This window comes from Muscardinus avellanarius (assembly GCF_963383645.1).
Source record: "Muscardinus avellanarius genome assembly, chromosome: 6".
NCBI lineage: Eukaryota > Metazoa > Chordata > Mammalia > Rodentia > Gliridae > Muscardinus > Muscardinus avellanarius.
The window spans coordinates 88667117-88688107 of record NC_137791.1 but is presented as its reverse complement, the minus strand read 5'-3'; the positions used below and the strand labels follow the sequence as shown (position 1 = coordinate 88688107).

General features: G+C 36.7%; 1 protein-coding gene across 32 annotated transcripts in view; it reads left to right on the top strand.

Moving 5' to 3' along the window:
• ADGRL3 (adhesion G protein-coupled receptor L3) overlaps positions 1-20991 on the top strand; it is a gene marked incomplete at both ends in the record, with an annotated part of 570571 nt that overhangs the window by 381821 nt on the left and 167759 nt on the right. For all 32 annotated transcript variants that reach the window (XM_080697690.1, XM_080697685.1, XM_080697686.1 and 29 more), the window contains 2 exons: positions 16905-17088; positions 17974-18096. In XM_080697690.1, coding sequence (XP_080553816.1) covers positions 16905-17088; positions 17974-18096 — 307 coding nt within the window. The remainder of the gene's footprint in view (positions 1-16904; positions 17089-17973; positions 18097-20991) is intronic.

Sequence of the window (20991 nt, the reverse complement as noted above, 5' to 3'; positions counted from 1 at the left end):
GGCAGTGACACCCAGTCCTGTCAGAAGGGAACAGTTATGTGCCCATATGAAGAAGAAGCACTTGGGTCACTCAGGGCATAGGTGGCCAAGTAAGAAATCATCAAAGAGTTCTGGGAATAAAAAGAAGACCAGTGTGTCCAAAGTCATGGTTTGGAAGAGAATACGGTAGTAGGAAGGGCTATAAAAAAGAGTTAAGAGCCTAAAGCCACTTAAAAGCTTTAACCAGGGTCATGACACTATATTCTTGTAAGATGAGTTCAGCTGTAAACTTTGCTTTCTTATAATATTCATTCTTACAGCTTCAGCTAGCACATTTAGATAGGTGATTCTCAAAAAATACTTAGCCAATTGCTTTACACGTTTCCAGATTCCCCCATTAATCCACTCTACTGCTGAGTCATGATTTAAAGAGGCAATCTAATTCTTCCTTGACCCAACTCAAAGACTGTCCATTAATCTTTTTTGTCCTTTACAGGAAAAAAAAAAAATCCCCTCTTTTGCACTACAGTGTTCTGGTGCCTGATTTCTCTCCTAATCCTTGGATCCTGTCCTCCCAAAACACTGGAGTGCTGCAGTTCAGCCCTCCCCTTGGTAGTCACAATGCCTTTTGCTTGGATTATTCTAGACCTGGTTTCCTTTTCCTTTCCCTTCATCTCAGTAACTTTGTCTTAGCTGTCAACACCCACTTCACATATCAATTACCCTACGGAAGCATTCTTTGTCCCACTTAGTCTGGATAAATGCCCTCTTACGTGAACTTATAACACTCTCAATTTCTTTCTGTGGCAGCAATTATCAAGCTCTATTTTAATGTCTCTTTACTCTTGTATCACTGAACCGCTTGGAAAGGAGCAGTGCCACTTTCATTTCTATATCCTCAGGACTTTAAAAATTGTAATTAGCATATATTAAATGATTTCCAAATATTTACTTATTTAATTGAAGCTCCAGGCTCAAATTGTTGGTTGCCTACTGATCTGTCCACTGCACAAAAATCCTGACAAGATGCTCACTAAAGTCCACTCCTCTACTTATATTTTTCTATTAACTCTTCATTTTATTTTCTCAGTGTGGTATGGGGATTAAACCCAGGGGCATTCTTCTTTGGAGCTATAGCCCAGCCCTATTTTTCACACACATTAGACTATTTTAATGAGAACAAGGAAGACAATGGTTGAAAATATTACATCATAAAAGAAGGCTGAGAAACGCTGAAAAGTGAGGTCTTAACAAAAAAGTTTGTGAGGGTCTCGCTAAATTGCTGAGGCTGGCCTCAAATCTGCAATGCTCTTATCCTAATCTCCTAAGAACTGGAATTACAGGTTTGTTCCACCATGCTCTGCTCCATTCTCAAACTCATCTTGTGCCTTTCTCCTCATCACTGAAAGGATGCTTGTCAAGGTCACAAATGACTTCAAGCTACTAAACCAATGGAGAATGATCAAAGGATAGCTTACTTGACCAATCAAAAACATCTGATTAATTTGATTATTTCTTCCTTGGAATACTCTCATAAGGCAACTTACTTGATATTTTTTTACCTCATTAATACTTATTTCTGCTCTTCCTTGCTAATTACTTATTTCCCCCTCAAACAGTTAAGGGTTGGAGTGCCCACTAGCTCAATACTTTTCTCTTTGTACTATCACTTCCTGGATGGTCTCATTTAAAAATCACAAAGCACTTTCTACCCCAATCCGTCCTTTGATCCTAGATCCCAATATCCAGCCTATTTCTGTTTCACTTTGCATGGTACTTTGCATCTTCTAATAATATGCACCTTATTTGCTTCCTTCGCCAAAAGTGTTCATGTTATGTCCCCCTACATGTCAAGGAATCAAGGCAGGCTTGGCAGCTGAGGAGCAGTCCATGGGACTGGCCGTAGAGATTATATATGGTTACCCCCTTGTTCGCTTCTGCTCTCTTTTGGTTCTGGTTTACATGGTGTGAGATGAGAGCCTCTGTCTGTCTGTCTGTCTGTCACTCTCTCCTTCTTCCTCTCCTTCCTTCCTTCCTTCCTTCCTTCCTTCCTTCCTTCCTTCCTTCCTTCCTTCCTTCCTTCCCGTCTCTCCCTAAACCATTTACTGAGTGCCCTAAAATATACCTGGCCTAACATGGATTGAACCCCTGTGATATCTAGAACTATTAGCAAACAAATCTGCCTATCTGTAAATTGTAGTAGTCAGGTATTCTGAATTATAACAGTGAGAGTGCTGATTGAAACAGTTCAGTTCCAGGATGCCTTTTTCTCCCCATTGTTTTGTAGATTCCCTAAGTCAAGGATACTACCACTGCAGTGGGAGTGTACTGGACTGATCAAGGGGGGCAATAGTAGTCTCATGTGTAAATGGGTAACATTGAATAAAAATAAAGGGGCACCGGAAGTACACAAAGAATCACTGAGTTTTGTTTTCTGGAAAGAAGGTAGAAAGTCATTAAGTTTGGGAATTTATGGAATAGTGTATTTCAAGTATCTAGAACAGTGTTGAGTACTTTTTCATTGCCTATCAAACATTATAGTGCACTTTTTATTTTCTTCTTCAATTGACTTTAGTCATCAAGTAATTTTAAGCTAGCAGGAAGGCATGTGTTTGTAATCCCAGTATCTGGGAGATTGAGACAGGTAGGTTGTAGGTACAAGACCAGCCCCTACATCTTAGTGAGGCAGCAACTTAGTGAGACAACCTGTTTCAAAATAGAACATAAAATATGGCTAGGGGTATAGCATAGAGTAGAATGCCCTGGGATCAATCCCCACTACCACTAGATATTTGAATCTCTGTTTTTCTTCATCTCCAGAGCCAGAATGAACAGATTTTTGCTCTGATTCTAGCCTATCTTAGCTAATTCCATTTTTACAAATTACTTAACTTATCCAACTCTCAAATTTCTCATTGTAAGATGAGGAAAATAATCATTTCTATCTTACTGGGTTCATGTAAAAATTAAAGTTAATACATATAAAATAGCCATATCAGGACTTGTTATATAGTCAACAAATATTAGCTATTATGACATCTGTGACTTCCCACATTAATATTTTTTCAGTGACTTCTTATTGCCTTTAGGAAGGATTGCAAATACCTTTACATAGTTTGCAAGCTTCTTTGAAATCTAGCGTTGATATACCAGTTTTGCCGCTGAAATCTGTGTGCTCTTTGTCTTACCAGAGGGATTTTAAAAATTTTTCTTCAAAATGTCCATTCTCTTTTGTCTATTCCTGTAAGTACATGCGATGTCTCTTTGATTATTAGTTACTTTTAGCTTGAAATTTTCCTACTTCATGGGGGTTTTCCCCTATAGAGCATAAACCCTGTTTCCATTATTATAATACTTGTCTTGTTGGATTTTAATTCCTTGTTTATATCTTGTTTCACTATATCATCACATGGAGGAAAAGAAAAAACATCTTTTCTGGTGTATCCCAACTGACTGACAGATTGAAGGTGCTCAATTAATATTTGTTGAATGAATACTGAGGAGTTTTCAAGAAGGTTCGGTTAAGTCTATAATTTTTTTCAAGAAGGTTCAATTAAGTCTATAAATAAAGATTTCCTTGACAGAATTTAGTTATTTCACATCAAACTAGAGTCCTTTTTTTTTTTTTTTTTACAGTACTGGGGATGCAACCCAGGAGCATTGTAACTCCAAGCTACACTCCGAACCCTATTTTTTAGTCTTTTTTGTTTTTTGAAACAGAGTCTCACTGACTTCACAACTCATAAAGAAACAAAGTTTCTTTATGAGTTGTGAAGAGCCTCATAAAGAAACTACATTTTTAAAGTGATGCAATACTTTTTAAATAATAATGAGTCTTTTAAAGAGGAGAATTTTTAAAATAAAATTTTAGTTTCATCTTGTTCTTCTTTTAAAGATCCTTATTACTATATTAAGGTCAATTGTGTTATACAATCTAATTTTAATTAAGACTTGAAAATGTTAATACTTTACTGTAATATAAAATGGAGTTCAGAGATTAGTAGCTTTTATATGCTTAATAACATCAAATGACAGTGGTTATAAAACAAACCTTAGGTTTATTGATCAGATGTGTAAATATCAGTCACTCAACTTGACTTCTAATAAAAAAAACCCTACAAGTTATAAACTATTTTGAAGACTTTTAGAACATTTGACCTTTAAAATTTTGATCTGAATCAATATCTAAATTCATATTGGAATAAAATGTGCTGTGTTCAGCAATGATTTAACTTTTACTCTCAAATGATAAAAACTTTATATCAAAAAATAAAAAAAGATTGAAACATTTTGCTTTTAGTTTCTGAAATTATAAACCAAGGTAAACCATATTAATGTGTACTTATGTAAATATACCCATATATACATATATATGTGTATATACACTTATACATACACACACACACATATATATGTATACACACACATATTCTGTCTCACAGTCTTCTTCTGATACATACACTTAAACTCATTACCATCTATCATTTGAAGAATAGAAATTTGCTCCTTTACCTTTTTTCCCCCTTTTTTAAGTGAGTGCTTTTTTTTTATTGCTTTTCAAACATTTTGCATATTGTGCTTTTTATTTTCTTCTTCAACTGCCTTTATTTGGTCACCAAATGAGTTCAAATATAGTTGGAATCTCTGCTTTTCTTCATCTTCAGAGTTAGTATGGTTTGCACAAGAGATCTGTTTTTGACGTACAAGTTAACATCATAAATTGAAATAGGCTTATTGAAGCCTTTGGTATATCTAATGTTTATTATATCTAATATGTATATATATTATTCTAGTGATTATATATATATATATATATATATAATTTGTATATATTCTTTCTGAGAACAACATCAATAGCCAATTTCATCCTTGTGTGAAAATCATCAATTGTATTTACACAAACTAAGATGGTTATAACATCACTCAGGGACCACATCATACATATGATCTACTAATGACCCCAAATCCTGTTATGTGGTGCATGACCACATACATGGTTAGAAAGCAGGAGATGAGAACACAGAGACCCGAAGATTTATATTTTTTCTCAACATATTTTGAAATTTAGACATAATAAAATATTTAAACATAACTATAAATATAATAAAGTAATAACAAAATATTGTCTTCCATAATTGTTATGTTACATATTAATAAGATGTTGCATTTAGAAGAACATTTCTGAAAACAAAGATGTTGAAGTAACGAGTAAAATATAATTCATATTACTAGGCAGCTTTTCCAAATATATCAGCAATTTATTAGTTTAAATGTTATCTACTCATATGGTATAATTTCTCTTCACTTTCAAATTTGCTTTTATGTCATCAACTTGATTATGTCTTTTAACTTCAAATTTCCTCTTCAGCATTAGGGAAGTGTATTCATTTTTAGTGCTCAACTCAAAAGCAAATGCCTTATCGGACCTTTTTTGATCCTTGCCAGCAAGAATCCATTATTTTATGTCCCATATGCTGTGGGGTTTTTAGCTCTATTTTGTGCTGACCTTCTGTCTATAAGCACAGGCAATTAGAAGGCAAATTCTACGTTTTCCTTCTCTTTTTTAACTTCATCCAACAGTGCTTTCCCTAGTTATTTGCATATCATACATAGTTAACAAAATTTCATTGAATTGTTTCATGCACATATAAACTCTTTTATATATATATATATATATATATATATATATATATATATATATACATATGTGTGCGTGTGTGCGCGCGCACTCATTCAGTACAGCAACAAATTCAGTTCAGCTTTTTCTGAACTCTAATTGTCATCCCAATTCCTTCTAATTTGCCTTCCTTCCAAACCAAGGCGATAGCTTTACTTTTTTTTTTTTTTTCTCAGCAGACTTTTTGGGAGATATGGCAGAAAGTTATAGAAATAAAAGAGATGTTTTCAAATTTCTTCTTCTTTTTTTTTTTTTTTTTTTTTTTGGTGGTACTGGGGTTCCTGGAAACCCTTCTACTTCTGAGCTACACTCCCAGACCTATTTTTTATATTTTTATTTGGAAACAGGGTCTCTTAAGCAAGAGAGGCTGGCTTCAAACCTGCGCTATCCTCCTGTCTCCGCCTCCCACGGGGATTACAAGCGTGAGCCACCACGCCCGGCTCAGTTTTCTTATTGTAAAAGTATTGACGGTTGGATAATGTAAGTAAGTTATCATTGGACAATGAGTGTTAATAAGTACCCCTAAATGTATCTAGGCACTAAAATTTACTGTGGGAAAACACACAGACATAAAGTGTCCCCAGAGGGCATCACAGTGTAGTGACAAGGCCAGGTACAAATATGGATAATTCTATTAAGTGCAGATAAGCACTAGAGTGGGAGCCTACTGTGACTGAATGTTCATGTGTACTCCCAATGAATATATTAATCATTAATGCTTAGTGTAGTGGTGTTAGGAGATGGGGCATTTGAGAGGTGATTAGGGCTCAAGGGTAGAGTCCTTGTGAATGGTATTATTTCCATTGTAAAGTTTGTTTCTATCTTACTCGACTTGAGGATGCAGAGTGTCACCTCCCTAGACATCCAATCTGCTGGCACCTTGATCTTGGACTTCACAGCCTCAAGAACTGTGACTAGTAAATTTATGTTGCATATAAATTATACAATATGAGGAATTTTATTATAGCAAGCCAAAGAAACTGAGACAGAGATAATTGTATTAAATCTCTAAAATGAGAATGGATCAGGAAATAGTGATAGTCAGTAGATTTTATCATTTGTGGTTTCTCTTTGATCTTATAAAACCAAATTTCAAGCTGGATGTAGTTGCACACATCTGTAATCCCAGTATTTGGAAGACTGAGAAGGAAGGACAGTAGGTATGAGAACAGCTTTAGTAACTTAGTGAGGCCCTCAGCAACTCAATAAGACCCAGTTTCAAACAAAAAACAAAAACAAAAGAAATAGAGTCATGTGTAGTTCAGAGGTAGAATGTCTCTGAGTTAAATCTCCAGGAACAACAACAACAAAAAATAAAAAGGAAGAGGAGGAGGAGGAGGAGGAGGAGGAGGAGGAGGAGGAGGAGGAGGAGGAGGAGGAGGAGGAGGAGGAAAGAATAAAAAGAAAAAAAGGAAGAGAAAAAGCAATTGCCTTCTGAGAATTTTTCTCCCCTGCTGTATAAAAATGAAATAATGCAAATTTAAGCATTAATTTGTACTGGATGGCAAGTTGCTCAGCAAAGAGTTATGAAACACTATTTCTGTTTCTTGTAGCTTATAAAAAGTCTCCACCCTCATAAAGATTGCTTTGTCTCTAGTGGAAGTTATAAAATAGCTACACAGGTAAATAAATATGAGAATGGCCCATGATTTAAAAACACAGGAATATCAGATTTAAGGGTGGGAGAATTCTACCAGTTTTGCTAATGATGGAGACCACTTGAAATACATGCTATTGTTCTTGAATCAACTAATTAAGGAGCTTGTCTTCAGAAAAGTGCAATGATGCTAAAGTTATATATCTTCTCTCAACACATTTCTTATGTTGAGTTATTTATTTTGTAGATTTCATATGAAAGAAGAGAGGGGTAACTTAATTGTACAAACGATTCTACTTGCATTCTTATTTGATATTTATTGTTTATCTGAGTCAGAAATGCCAGAAATGTGTTTCTCACCATTGATTATTTTTATCTTCTTTCTAAGGAATTGTAAGCTGCTTTGCAAGTGCATCCTCTTGGAATAATTACAAAAGTTGCCATTGCTAGAGTATATAGCCCTTTCATCCTCAAAGTTTTTCAGAGTAGTTATAACAAATAAGCCAGTTCTCTCTAAAATATATAAAGTATTATTACAAAATGCCCTTAACAAACATAACAGAATTATATGCTTTGAATAAAATAAGTCATATGAATTTACCTAAAATTTGAGAGTTCCAATAAGCTAAGAGTATGAGACAGGACGATTGAAGGTTTAAGGCCAGCCTCAGCAATTTAGCAAGACTGTGTTTCAAAAATAAAATAAGATAAAATAAAAAAGGACTGGGGTGGGGATATAGCTCAGAGGTAGAATGATCCTAGGTTCAGTTCTCATACCAAAAAACAAATAAGGAGGGAGGGAGGGGGACAGAGAGGGGGGGGAGGGAAAGAGAGAGAGAAGAAAGAGAAAGGGAAGATCCAATAAGTTATATATAATATTCACATATGTTCAGAAGGATATGGTATGTTTGGGACCCTCATATGACTTAAATGACTTTGGCTCATTCATATATATATATATATATATATATATATATATATATATATTTTAGGTAGAACAAAAGGAACTTATAATCTCGTCAGTGAACTATGTAATGAGAAGGGGAATATCCATCGCTGTCTATTCTCAATTCAAAATTTGATAAAACTTATTTTTCTGAATAGTTCACATTTTGTTGATTGAAGCATAGTTTTCCTAAAGCATATTGAAATTTAAGGACAAAACTAGAATGCAAATTTCTAGTGCCCACCTCCTGTTTATATTCAAGTGCTTTCAAAAAGAATAATAAAATGAGTTAGCATTTAGCTCCTGCTAAGGACAACACTGATTAAATTTACTTTTCAAAGTTTTAGATTATTTTATGCTGTATATGTTAAAACCATCCCCTGACCTTTATTTTCTTCTAGATTCAGGCATAATGAGACTATACAGTTCTATATGATAAATTCAGGACCAACTTTATTTTCTTCCAAGTTAGAATATAAATTTTAGACCATGAAATAATATAAGAAAAAAACCTTACAGAAGTCAGTGAGAACTGTTGGACCTTAAAGTGATGTCTCTGTATCTGCTCTAAATTTGATCAAATTCATTGCACACTCATCATTCAACTTGGTTTCAAAGTATATTTAAGTTTGTTTCTATGTAACCAAAGAAAATGGGCATTGGCTTGGTTTTAAAGACAAAAATAAATTTTTGACCAGATGTCACCATTGGTGATAAAATAAGAAATCCATAAATGTATTAGAAAAATCAAACATAGGTCTTATTTACCATTGATGAGTTGTGACTATTTAATTGACTTCCATTTGGCTGGCTACAAGAATGTGTCAGCAACCATCAGAAAGCTCAAATAATTTGTATTAATTAGAAAGTTTAAATAAGATGGACCTAATTATACTGTTTTGCTAGCAGAAAAGAGGTCGGTTTGTTAAAGCCTCTACTCTCTTATTCTTCAAAATTTGTTCTAGTCAAACTCTCCTCCTGTTCCTCAAAGTTTGAGGTGTGTAGTGATTGGTAGTTAGATAGTGTCACGCTGTGGGGATTCCCTTATGAGGATCTGTTCTTTAGTAACCATCTGATTTGATTTGTGCTTCCTGAATGAAGACATCTTCCTTACCACACTAGACTGTGATACCAAACGAAAGTAAAAAGAAGATTACATCTTGAGTATTTATATGAGCCAGGCATCCTTTTGAATTCGTTATATTATCATCCCTAGTTTATAGATGAGGTGCAAAGAAGAAAAGTAACTTGCCTAATCTCACACAGCTAGAAAGAGGCACAGTCCAGGTGCAAGTTCAGCTAAAGTGGTTCTAAGTCCCACATTCTGATTTTAGCACTACAGAAGACTCTCAATCTTTGCTAATAGTTTCATGCAAATATATGTAGATATGTGTACTGAAGATTACATTCAGGGGTGTTCCTCCTGTAAACTACATATATCCTCAGCCTTTTTTATTTTGAAACAGGGTCTCACCACGTTTCTGAGGCTGGCTTTGAACCTGTAATTCTCCTGTCTCAAACTCACAAGTACTGAGACTATAGGAATGCTTCATTATACTTTGATGCAATTATATTTATGTAATCATGAATAGGTATTTTTTGAAAAAGACTAAGTGAATCTTAAAGATATCTCATAACCTATCAAACCTCAGATTTTAAGGCCATATTTTTACTTATTTTTTAATTGAAAACGATTTAAGTTTTAATAGAAATTTAATTGAAAACTTCTTAAAGATGATGCATTCAGGGCATGGTGTCACATGATTGTAATCTCAGTACTTGGGAGGCTGAAACAGGAAGATTGCAGTTTCAAGTCCAGTCTCAGTAACTTAATGAGACCATATGCAACTTAATGACACCCTGCCTCAAAATAAAAGAATAAAATAGGGCTGGTTGTATAGCTCGGTGGTAGAATGCCACTAGGTTCCATCTCCAGTACCAACACAAAAGAAAAAAAGATTATTTGGAGGATACAATAGTTGAAAATATATTCAAAATTTGTAACTCTGAAAAATATAGCACCTTATACCTTTTCCACTGCAAACCAAAAGAAATTAGTAATTGGTGCATTTTATTAGTTGATTATCAGTTAAAAAGCACAGGATTTTAGATAAATTTGTAAACAGGTGCCTGAGTTTACCAGCTTGACAGGTTGTATTCTGTTTTTTTGTTTGTGCATTTGTTTGTTTTTTTTAAAGAATCTTTTGGATATCCTACATGTAGATTGTCATTTACAAACAGCCAATTTTTCTTCTTTGTTACTAATTGGATAGTGTTATTTCTTTTTTGTTTCTTATTTGCTCTGGGTAGTACCTCAAGTGGGCATCCTTCCCTTCTTCCTGATCTTAAAAGAAAAGATTTTAGATTTTTATTGTTCATGTTTGTTAGCTGAGGGATTTTCACATCTGGCCTCTATTATGTTGAAATAGTTTTCTCTTTTTCTAGTTTGTTGACAGGTTTTTTTTTTTGGGGGGGGGAGTTGAATTATACTTAGTTATTTTTATTGAATTAATTTCTTTAAAAGAGAATGATGCTAAAGACTTGCAGGATATGCTTATAATATAAAGCATTTTTATAATAAGCCAAATTCTCTCACTAGGAGCAAAATTAAGCAATTTAGACACTGTATTTATTCTCAGGCCATGAGTAACTGCCATTTGGCAGACTGGTCCAAATGCAGAAACAAATACGAAGATAAAAAAATGTGTTTCCATGCAAGTTGGCTAATAAATTGCCATTTCAATTGCCTAAATGAATTTCTAGTGACCTGAGACTTGACATCCATTCTGAACTCTCATCAAACTTCTAGACAGGATTGTAAGAAGCTAGAAAAAATGGTGCATACTTTAAATTTTAAAAGACTGAAAATATAATAAAGAAAACATTAGTAATTGCATTCATTGCTTAGCTGAGAAATTAGCCAGTTTTTTTTTTTTCTTTTTCTGGGAGGGATTGTGGAACACAATGATTCTATATTTTAAGGGTTCATGCCAAGAATGGACTCAGAAATGCATTATAGAGAATGCTGTGAGTTGCAGTATTATGGATAGGGACAGCTATTTTCTACAGGCTACTTTGCACGGAGAGCTACAGTTGTGTGGAGTTACTAGGAAGTAGAGGCTAGCAGGTTAGTGTCAAGGGAAAGCTGTTGACCCAGGACACATCTAATCTTCATATCTTTATATAGAATTCTGAACGTCTTTTCCCATAGAAATAATATTGTAAACTGTGGATAAATAAATGTAATTGAAATAGTACTAATGGCACCATACTCAAACATTTTTTTTAATACATCAAACATTTTGAATTAGCCTAGGACTCAAAGTATAATTGAATGACACATTCTACTCTTCAAAAAAATTTTATGTAAAAATGAAATTTTTGAAACAATCTGGTTTCAAATGTGGGAAATTGCAATGCATCATCACTTTAAAAATTATTTAGAGGTTATTTATTTATTTATTTATTTATTTATTTATGGTACTGGAGGTTGAACCCAGAGGCATTCTACTTAACCCAGAGGCATTCTACTTCTGAGCTGCCCTCCCCAGCCCTATTTTTTTTTTTTTTTTTTTTGTCCTTTATTTTGAAACAGGATCTTACTAAGCTGTGGAGTGCCTCACTAAGTAGCTGAGGCTGGCTATAAACCTTTGATCTTACTGTCTCAGCTTCCCCAGTACTGGGAATACAAGTGTGCAACACCAAGCCTGGCTGACAGTTTTTAATCATGAAAATGTACTAATTTTTTTCTGCATCTATTGCGACAATCATGTAGCTTGACTTTATCCTTAACTGATTGATTTGGTTAAACTATCTTTGCATCCCAGGGATAAATTGCACTTGCTTTTTTTTTATGATGTGGTTTGATTTGATAATATTTCATTGAAAGATGTTGCATCTATATTAATCAGGGATGTGGCTTGTATTTTCCTTTACTTGTGGTGTCTATGACTGACTTTTATATCAAAGTAGTAATGAAGACTTTATAAAATGTTATGGAAGTGTTTCCTCTTCATCAATTTTTCGTAAGAGTTTGAGAAAAATTGAGGTTGATTCTCACTTAACTGTTTGGTCAAATTCAGCAGTAAAGTCATTTTTCCTGGGCTTTTCTTTTTGAAGAGGTTTTTTTTTTTTTTTTTTTTTTTTTTTGTGTGTGTGTGTGTGTGGTATACTGGGATTCCTGGAAACCATTCTACCTCTGGGCTACACTCCCAGACACCTATTTTTTTTTATATTTTTATTTGAAAACAGGGTCTCTTAAGCCAGGGAGGCTACCTTCAAACCTATGTGATCCACGCCTCCCAAGCGTGGTGATTACAAGAGTGCATCACCAAGCCTGGCACTTTTTAAGAGGCTTTTAATTACTGATTCAGTCTCCACACCAGTCTAGTCAGACATTTTTTGTTCCATTATTTACTCTTGGAACAAGTTATATAAAGCATTATTGGAGAACACTGTTGGAATTAATGATGCTATTTTTTTCTCACTTTGTATTTAAGGTAAAAGAAACACAAGTAAAGCAGAGGTACTTACTCTAGTATCATTGAGGTAATTTTATTTGTACTAGGGTTTGAACCCAGGAGCATTCTACCTTGAAGCTATGCATCTAGCTTTTTTATTTTTAGTTTTATAAATTTGAGACAAAGTAAGGCCCTGGGCCCCGGGTGGGTGTCAGGCGGGGCACAAACCGGGCCCCGGGTCGCAGGACCCTGGGCCACGGGCGGAGTTGCGTGAGGCACACCAAACCCCTGGAAGAACTGGGGCCCAGGCCTCAAGACCCTGGGTCCTGGGCAGGGATTGCACAGGGCAAGCAGGACCCCCGGAAGAACCAGGGCCCGGGACGCAGTCCTATTGAGTGCCTGATCCCACAACCTCCTCAAACCACACATATTGTCTTCTCTTATTTAAAAAAAAAAGAAAAAGAAAAAAAAAAGATATTGGGAGGGAAGGCCGTGGCGGATGCCAGGATACTGGAGATGCAGACAAAACTTATCCAAATGAACTGGAACTTACGGAACAATAAGTTCCAGTGAAGGAGTACTGCTTATTCTCTACATTCTTAAGAATCCTGGACTTCACCTGTAAGGAGAGAGTTTAGTGGAGACCTAGGAGGAAGGTGGTGCTGGAAGCAGCTGCCGCGATGATGGTCGAGACTTGTATTCAGGAGAGGCAGAAATCTGATCCTACCAATCTTATTTTTTGGAGAAATTACACCAAACGTCAAATGCTACTGTCGCTCATGCTTAGGAACACTGGACAACATTCAGAGTAGAAAAAGAGCTTGGGAAAGATTTGAAATGGTGGAGGCAGTGGCCATTACTCAGGGGAGGCAGAGATCTGATGCATTACACCTGGAACTTTTGAAGTAATAACCCTAGAGGCAGAATGCTATGACCACACACCCTCGGGAATGTTAGACAACCTGCTGGGCAAAGAGAGTGCTCGGATTGGAGCCTGCCAAGGGGTGAGGCCAACGACTGGGACAGCAAAGCTGGGATTGGAGCCTGCCATGAGGCAGGGCCAGTGCTGGGGCCAGCAAGGCCGGCATCAGAGCCTGCCATTAGGCAAGGCCGGTGATGGGGCCTCCGAGGCCAGGATCGGAGCCTGCCAAGGGGTTAGGTCGGTGCCGGGGCGAGCAGCTGGCATCAGAGCCTGCTGTGAGGCAAGGCCACTACAGAGGCCTCCGAGGCCAGGATCGGAGCCTGCCGAGGGGTTAGGCTGGTATCGGGGCCAGCGAGGCCGACATTGGAGCCTGCCATGAGGCAAGGCTGGTGCTGGGGCCTCCAAGGCCGGGATTGGAGCCTGCTGAAGGGTTAGGCTGGTGCCGGGGTCAGCAAGGTCGGGATCAGAGCTTGCCATGAGACAAGGCCAGTGCTGGGGCCTCTGAGGCCGGGATCGGAGCATGCCGAGGGGTAGGCTGGTGCCAGGGCCAGCGGCTGGCATTGGAGCCTACCTTGAGGCAAGGCTGCTACTGAGGCCTCCGAAGCTGGGATCTGAGCCTGCCGAGGGGTTAGGCTGGTGCTGTGTCCCTCAAGGCCTGGATTGGAGCCTGCTGAGGGGTAAGGCTGGTGCCGGGGCCAGTGAGGCTGAGATCAGAGCCTACCGTGAGGCATGGTCACTACTACTAAGGCCTCTGAGGCCGGGATTGGAGCCTGCCTTGAGGCAAGGCCAGTGCTGGGGCCACCGAGGCCGGGATTGTAGCCACCCGAGGGTTTAGGCTGCTGCGGGGGCCAGCAAGGCCAGAATAGGCTGGAAGTGTTTCAGAACATTTCCAATGAATCCCATGAGGCAAGTCTGGTGCTGGAGCTAGCGAGTTCTGGATCAGTCCACCAGGTAGCCAGGCCACTACTAGAGCCGTCAAGAGTGGAATTGGTACTTTCAATGTGGCATGCACAGAGAAATATCGCAGAAAATAAAAACCAGATGCTTCCCCTAATCAGCAATAACTAGGAGGAAAGGGGTAACAAGAAGAGTTCGAGTTATAGAAAGGGTCCTATAGTGAAGCAATTAAGGTGACCAATCAGATGGTATGGGATAGGGGAGGATGGAAACTCTTTAAAACACAGGAGGTACATATACAAATGTATCAAAGTTAATCACCAAAGAAGCATGGGATCGAGGGAGGAGGAGGGAATGGGATGGGGAGTTGATGAGGCTAATTGGATGATGTGTGCTTGTATATCCTCTCAAGTCTTGTATTCCAATGTGATGTATGATTACAATGTACCAATAAAAGTAAATTAAAAAAGATTGAGACAGAGTTGCACTAAGTTGCAGATGCTGGTCTCCAATTTGGGTTTCTCCTGTTTCAGCCTATCAAGTACTGGGATTCCAGGCATGTGCCACCATGCCTCGTTTATATTTAAATTAATCAGGGTAGATTACTTAGTAAACACTAAGATTAACAGGCAAACTGGCTACTCTATTTCAAACAAGAGGGATAATTTCTATTGCATGTGGGATTTTCAGAACATTTCCAATGAATTCAGAGAATCTTCTAATCCCAGAAAAAGTACTTCTTTACATTAAAGTGCTCGAAATTCTCTGTTTGGCTACAGAAAATATAAAAAATTGTGTGTGTGTGTGTGTGTGTGTGTGTGTGTGTGTGTGTGTTTCTTCTCTGGCAGCTTTATTTTTTTGGCATATCATGTTGGCATTGTCTCTAGGAGAACTTCCTACAAAGCAGTTTATTTTGTTTAGATCCAGAAGAAATTTGGTCTGGCTATGAGGCCGTGCTTTAAATCCAGAACAATGACAGAGCTAAGTACACTAAGTGAAAGCGTCCAGTGTTTAAATTAATGACAGATATTTTGGGGGGAGGGTTGTTAGTGTAATACAGAGCATGGAAATTGTGAGTAGGACCATTTTACTTAAAAGTTCAATCATGTTGATTTGGGGCCAGAACTTGGGCTAGCTGGGAAAGTATCAAGAAAAACAACTTGTATCAAAATGCAAATTAGTTTTTGAAGCTGGTGTTAATTGGCAGCCAAGGTGTTTCATTATGAAGCTGAATTTTTAATGGTTGTTACTGAGTTATTAGGAAAACTGGAGCCAGAAGAAAACACCACAGTGTAAAGGATATGGATGCCATCTCCCCCACTCCCTCTGCCAACATGTCAGTAATGGGAGTCCTCTATTAAAACAGTTAAGTGCTGCCTAGAAACAGTGTCTGTGTTTCCTGTTTACTCAACTTTATTCCTGGATTAGAGGAAAATTTTATAATGAATGGGTTCAGGGACGATCACTTTCAAACTGCAGGTGTCGTATTTTTCTATTTTGCAATTCTCTACCTTTGAATAAAACTCCAGACCTTATCAGAAGGACTGCTTTTTCTTTATAACCTACAGCATAAAGCAAACCACAGGACAGATATAAGTTGTAACTACAGAGATGATTCTGTTGAAGGAAGCAATGAGAAATGTGGCGTTTTGTCTCTACATGTGGGTGAACCCACTGCTGATTTTTTTTTCAAGAAAAAAACACCTGAGGTGTATAGGTAGTGAAGTCCAACTGTTTATTCCCTCCCTAATAGTAAACAGCATGAAGGGTTCTCTCCACATATGCCAATAACATATCCAAAGCCCCAGGAAGATGTATGCTTTGATATTTTCTCCACTCTGACATTTTACTACCTAGTTTTAGAAGAAAAAAATCAAAGAAAGGAAGAGAAAAAAGGGGGGAAAAAGAAAAAAAATTGTTTGCTCAATGAGTCCTCAATCTGTAAGTGACAAGTTCTTATACTCTCCTGTCTGTAGTCATCTTTTTCATCTCTGTTGTGGTCAGCATCCAGTTTTATGGTGATGTGTAGGGGGGGAAATCATTATCTGTGGGTGATGTGGTAAAACTGTTAGTTTAAATTACTTATCAACAGTTCCCCAGCCAAATAATTTAATTATGTGATCACAGTCTTACTGAAGCCCGAGCTATTGATTCTCAGAAGAAAGTATGGCTGTATTTGTTGTCCTTGAAAACAAAACAAAAAAAAAAAAAAAACAGGTTTTCCTCCTGCCTTGCAAAGTCTCAGCTAGGGCTTTACAGAAACAATAATGAATGCTTCTGCTGCAGCATGTCACAGGGGAGGCCGGGACAATAGTGAACTCATGCACACCGCTGATCCTTGCTTGCTGGGCAACATGTACACCTGGATTTCTGACAGCTCTGTGAGTTCACTGGAGACCTCTGTCATTCTGTTTCTCCTCTCGTAGGCAATGGTCGAGACAGTTAACAACCTCCTTCAGCCACAAGCTTTGAATGCTTGGAGAGACCTGACTACCAGTGATCAGCTACGTGCAGCCACCATGTTGCTTGATACCGTGGAGGAGAGTGCCTTTGTGCTGGCCGATAACCTTTTGAAGACTGACATTGTCAGGGAGAACACAGACAACATTCGTAAGTGGCCTTTGTTACACAAAAGGTCCAGAGACCTTTGCATAGCGGGAAAGGACGAGAAGAAAGTATGCCTGGTGCCCCAGATAGGAGCTATACTTTATTTCACCAGGCATACGTTATTTTTTTTTTCTCAAATTAGGAGAGCATAATTATTTATCTTAACAAGGTTGAAAATCATATATGTTAAGTTCCCTGGATTATTCCAGTGTTAGCCCAACATCATTTACACTGAGGTCTGTTTACTTTTAGAATTTTTATATTATGTACATATCTATGTATGTTTTGTACTATTTAGTATTTCATCTTCTTAATACAGGGTTTATAGGTACTTTCAATACAGATCATTTCTATACTATAAATATAAGTCATGTGTATGAAGATGATAAAACAATACTTGATAATTGGATTACTTGACTTATAAACAGTATAAATCTGTTTTTATTGTGATTTTGGATATAACCGGCAATTTTATTGCAGGAAATTTGATAAATTTGTTTCACATTTATTAAATTTAAAAGTAGATAAGTATTGATATGATAGTACAGCTCATACTGTACTATAAAAATAATTTTTACTTAATTCATACACTAATGATAATATTTTAAAAATTAACCTAAAGCTAATGACAAAATGTAAAGATTTAGGCTTGAATTTAAAAATTTACTTCATTGTTCATAAATATGTATTATTTATAGGATTTTATAAACATTTGCTTTATTTTTAAAAATTATCATTAACAGCATGCCTTCTTAAAGACTGAAATACTTTAACACAAGTAGAAACAAAAATCTAGTGTTTTCATTTCAGAAATAACAATGATTCAGGAAATTATCATAGCTTTGGCATGCTTAAGCATAAACATTGATATGACTTTGTTATTAACAGAATTAGAAGTTGCAAGGCTGAGCACAGAAGGAAACTTAGAAGACCTGAAATTTCCAGAAAACATGGCCCATGGAAGCACTATACAGCTTTCTGCAAATACTTTAAAACAAAATGGCCGAAATGGTAAGTTGGATTCATTTTCTATGCTTGTTGGTACTGAGCTTGCATCAGTCCATTGTTTCATGGCTGGGGGTATTAGATACGTGTTCCAGAGTTCTCCCTCTTCTTCACTGCCTATGCCCTTCTTTTTCTCCTTCTCTTGTTCTTCTTACATGATACTTTTGCTATAGAATTCTCTATCAGATTGGAAATTGTTGCTCTTTTTTTTTTTTTTCAGCTATCAGAAACTTGAATATAAGAGAAATTATGAGTACCAAAACCCAGATGATCTGACTTGTTTTCCTAAATGAGGATGAATTATCAGCTGATTTTAGGACAATTAAAATAAATTTAATATTATTAGTAAAAAAAATTCATGAATATCCTTAAGTTTGACCTTCCAAAATTCAGAGTAGCCTTCACTGAGTTTGCAGATTTGTCTTTGTAACATTTTAATGGAAACTTTACTTTTACTTTTTATTTTTATTTATTTTTATTTTATTTTTTAAGGGTCTGGGAATGGAACCCAGGGGCATTTGCCCTCTGAGCCAAACCCCCTACCCTATTTTTTATTCTTTATTTGGAAACAGGGTCTCACTAAGTTATGGAGGGCCTCACGAAGTAGCTGAGGCTGTCCACAAACCGTAATTCTCCATTATCAGCCTCTTGAATTCTGGGATTACAAGCGTGCGCCACCACGCCCGGCAACTTATAATTTTTAAACTACATGCTTTTTTCTTTAACATCTTTTTAAGAATGTTTCTATGCTTTCTATTTGCAAAGTTTACAAAATTTTAAATGTAATAATATGATTTGGGTGACTGGAACTGGTATATGTAGGTCAGTGTAGTTTACTGCTACATTAAATTCACTGAAAAATTAAAACTCAATAAATAAGTAATCTTATAGAAAAAGTATATTCCTAGCTTTACCGGTCTTAAAATTTTAAAAACATTTTTTTCCAAGGCACTGAGATTCTTTTCAATTGCTAGGTGATAGGAAGAGAACCTTAGCTTGTAGTAACCCACTCAAGGCTGATGTTTCATGTTGGAGTGTGAACAGCTTTTATGAAAAGAAGATCCTGTCAAATAGCATCAAGAAAAAGTATATCTATTGTCATCAGAATAAAATGCTTTATAAATAAATGTTAGCAATCCTTTAAAACTGAACTTAAAAATCATTGTTATGTTGCTAATTGAACTAAAGAAATTTTTGAGGCAGCATTAAAATTAGATATAGCAAGCCCGGCATGTTGGCACATGCTTGTAATCCTAGTACTTGGGAGGCTGACATGGAGGATGGCAGGTTCACGAACAACCTCATCAATTTAGTGAAGCTTTCAGTGACCTAGTGAGACCATGTTTCCAAATAAGATATAAAATTGGTCTAGGGATGTAGCTTGGAGGTAGACTGTTTCTGAGTTCAATTCCCAGTATCACCAATGAATGAATTAATGAATGAATAAATAAATAAATAAATAAAATAAGATTGGATACAGTAAAAACAGATTTCCAGGTTAGCTTCCTGATGGTTTTCCTATTTTGGTCTTGCCTTCCAGAAGCATTTTATATTGAGAAAAGGCCATGTATACAACAGAAATCTGAGCAGTTCACTGCCAGTAACACTGAGAATAAAATTAAAATTACAGGACTTCACTGAAGTCCACTTCCTGCCTAATTTGCCCAAGCTTACATCTATCTTTAGCATGTTCTCTGTGATCCAAGCAAACCAGTACTTCTTAAATATACTTATTGGTGCATTGGCGTTTCACATCATAATGTAGTTATAAATAATAGGGTCATACACGCACATAGCACTTAGTCAGTTTCCTTCCAGCTCTCTTTCCACTCCCTCCCCTTCCCCATATATGATATTGAAATTAGAATTGATATTCTCACATATCTATATCTTTCTATCTAACATTAGTGTAAATGTTCTCTTTATTAATTCTCTCCTACCCATCACTCTCAACTTGGCCAACCCCCTTTCTTTGTTTAGGTTTCTCCTCCATTATGTAAAGTCCCTCTTGTATCCCAATTTCTTCCTAGCTTCCACATATGAAAGAAAACATATGATATCACTTTCTGTGAGATTAGCCACTTTCTGTTACTGGCTAATCTCACTTAACATCATGTTCTCCAGATCCATTTATTTTCTTTCAAATTATATTAGTTTGCTCTTCTTTATTGATGAGCAGAATTAAATTGTGTGTATATCTCATAATTTTGTAATATATTCATCTGTTGATGGACACTTAGGTTGGTTCCATAATTTGGCTCTTGTAGATTGTGCTAATATAAACATGAATATGAATGTATCACTATAACATTCTCATTTCAGTCCCTTTGAAAATATACCCAGAGCCAGGAGTGGTGGTGCACATTTGTAATCCCAGTACTTGGAAGGCTGAGACAGGAGGATCAAGGGTTTGCAGCCAGCCTCAGCTACTTAGTAAGGCCCTCTGCAATTTAGTGAAACCCTGTTTCAAAATAAAAAGTTAAAAATAGGGCTATGGTGTAGCTTGGAGATAACCCATAGTATCTGCAAAAATCCCCAGTACTGTAAAAAAATAGAGAAAGAGAGAGAGGGAGAGGGAGAGGAAGAGAGGGAGAGAGGGAGGGAGGGAGGGAGGGAGGGAGGGAGGGAGAGAGAGAGAGAGAGAGAGAGAGAGAGAGAGAGAGAGAGAGAGAGAGAGAAGAAACTCAGGAGTAATATAGCTGGATCATAGCAGCTACACTAATTTGCAGTCCCACCAACAGTGTACAAGAGTTCCTATTTCCCTACATTCTTGCCAGCATTTGTTGTTTGACTTCTTGATTATTGCAATGCTAATTGGAGTGAGACAGAATCTTAGTATAGCTTTAATTTGCATCTCCCCGATTACTAGTGATGATGGATATTTTGTCGGCCATCAGTATT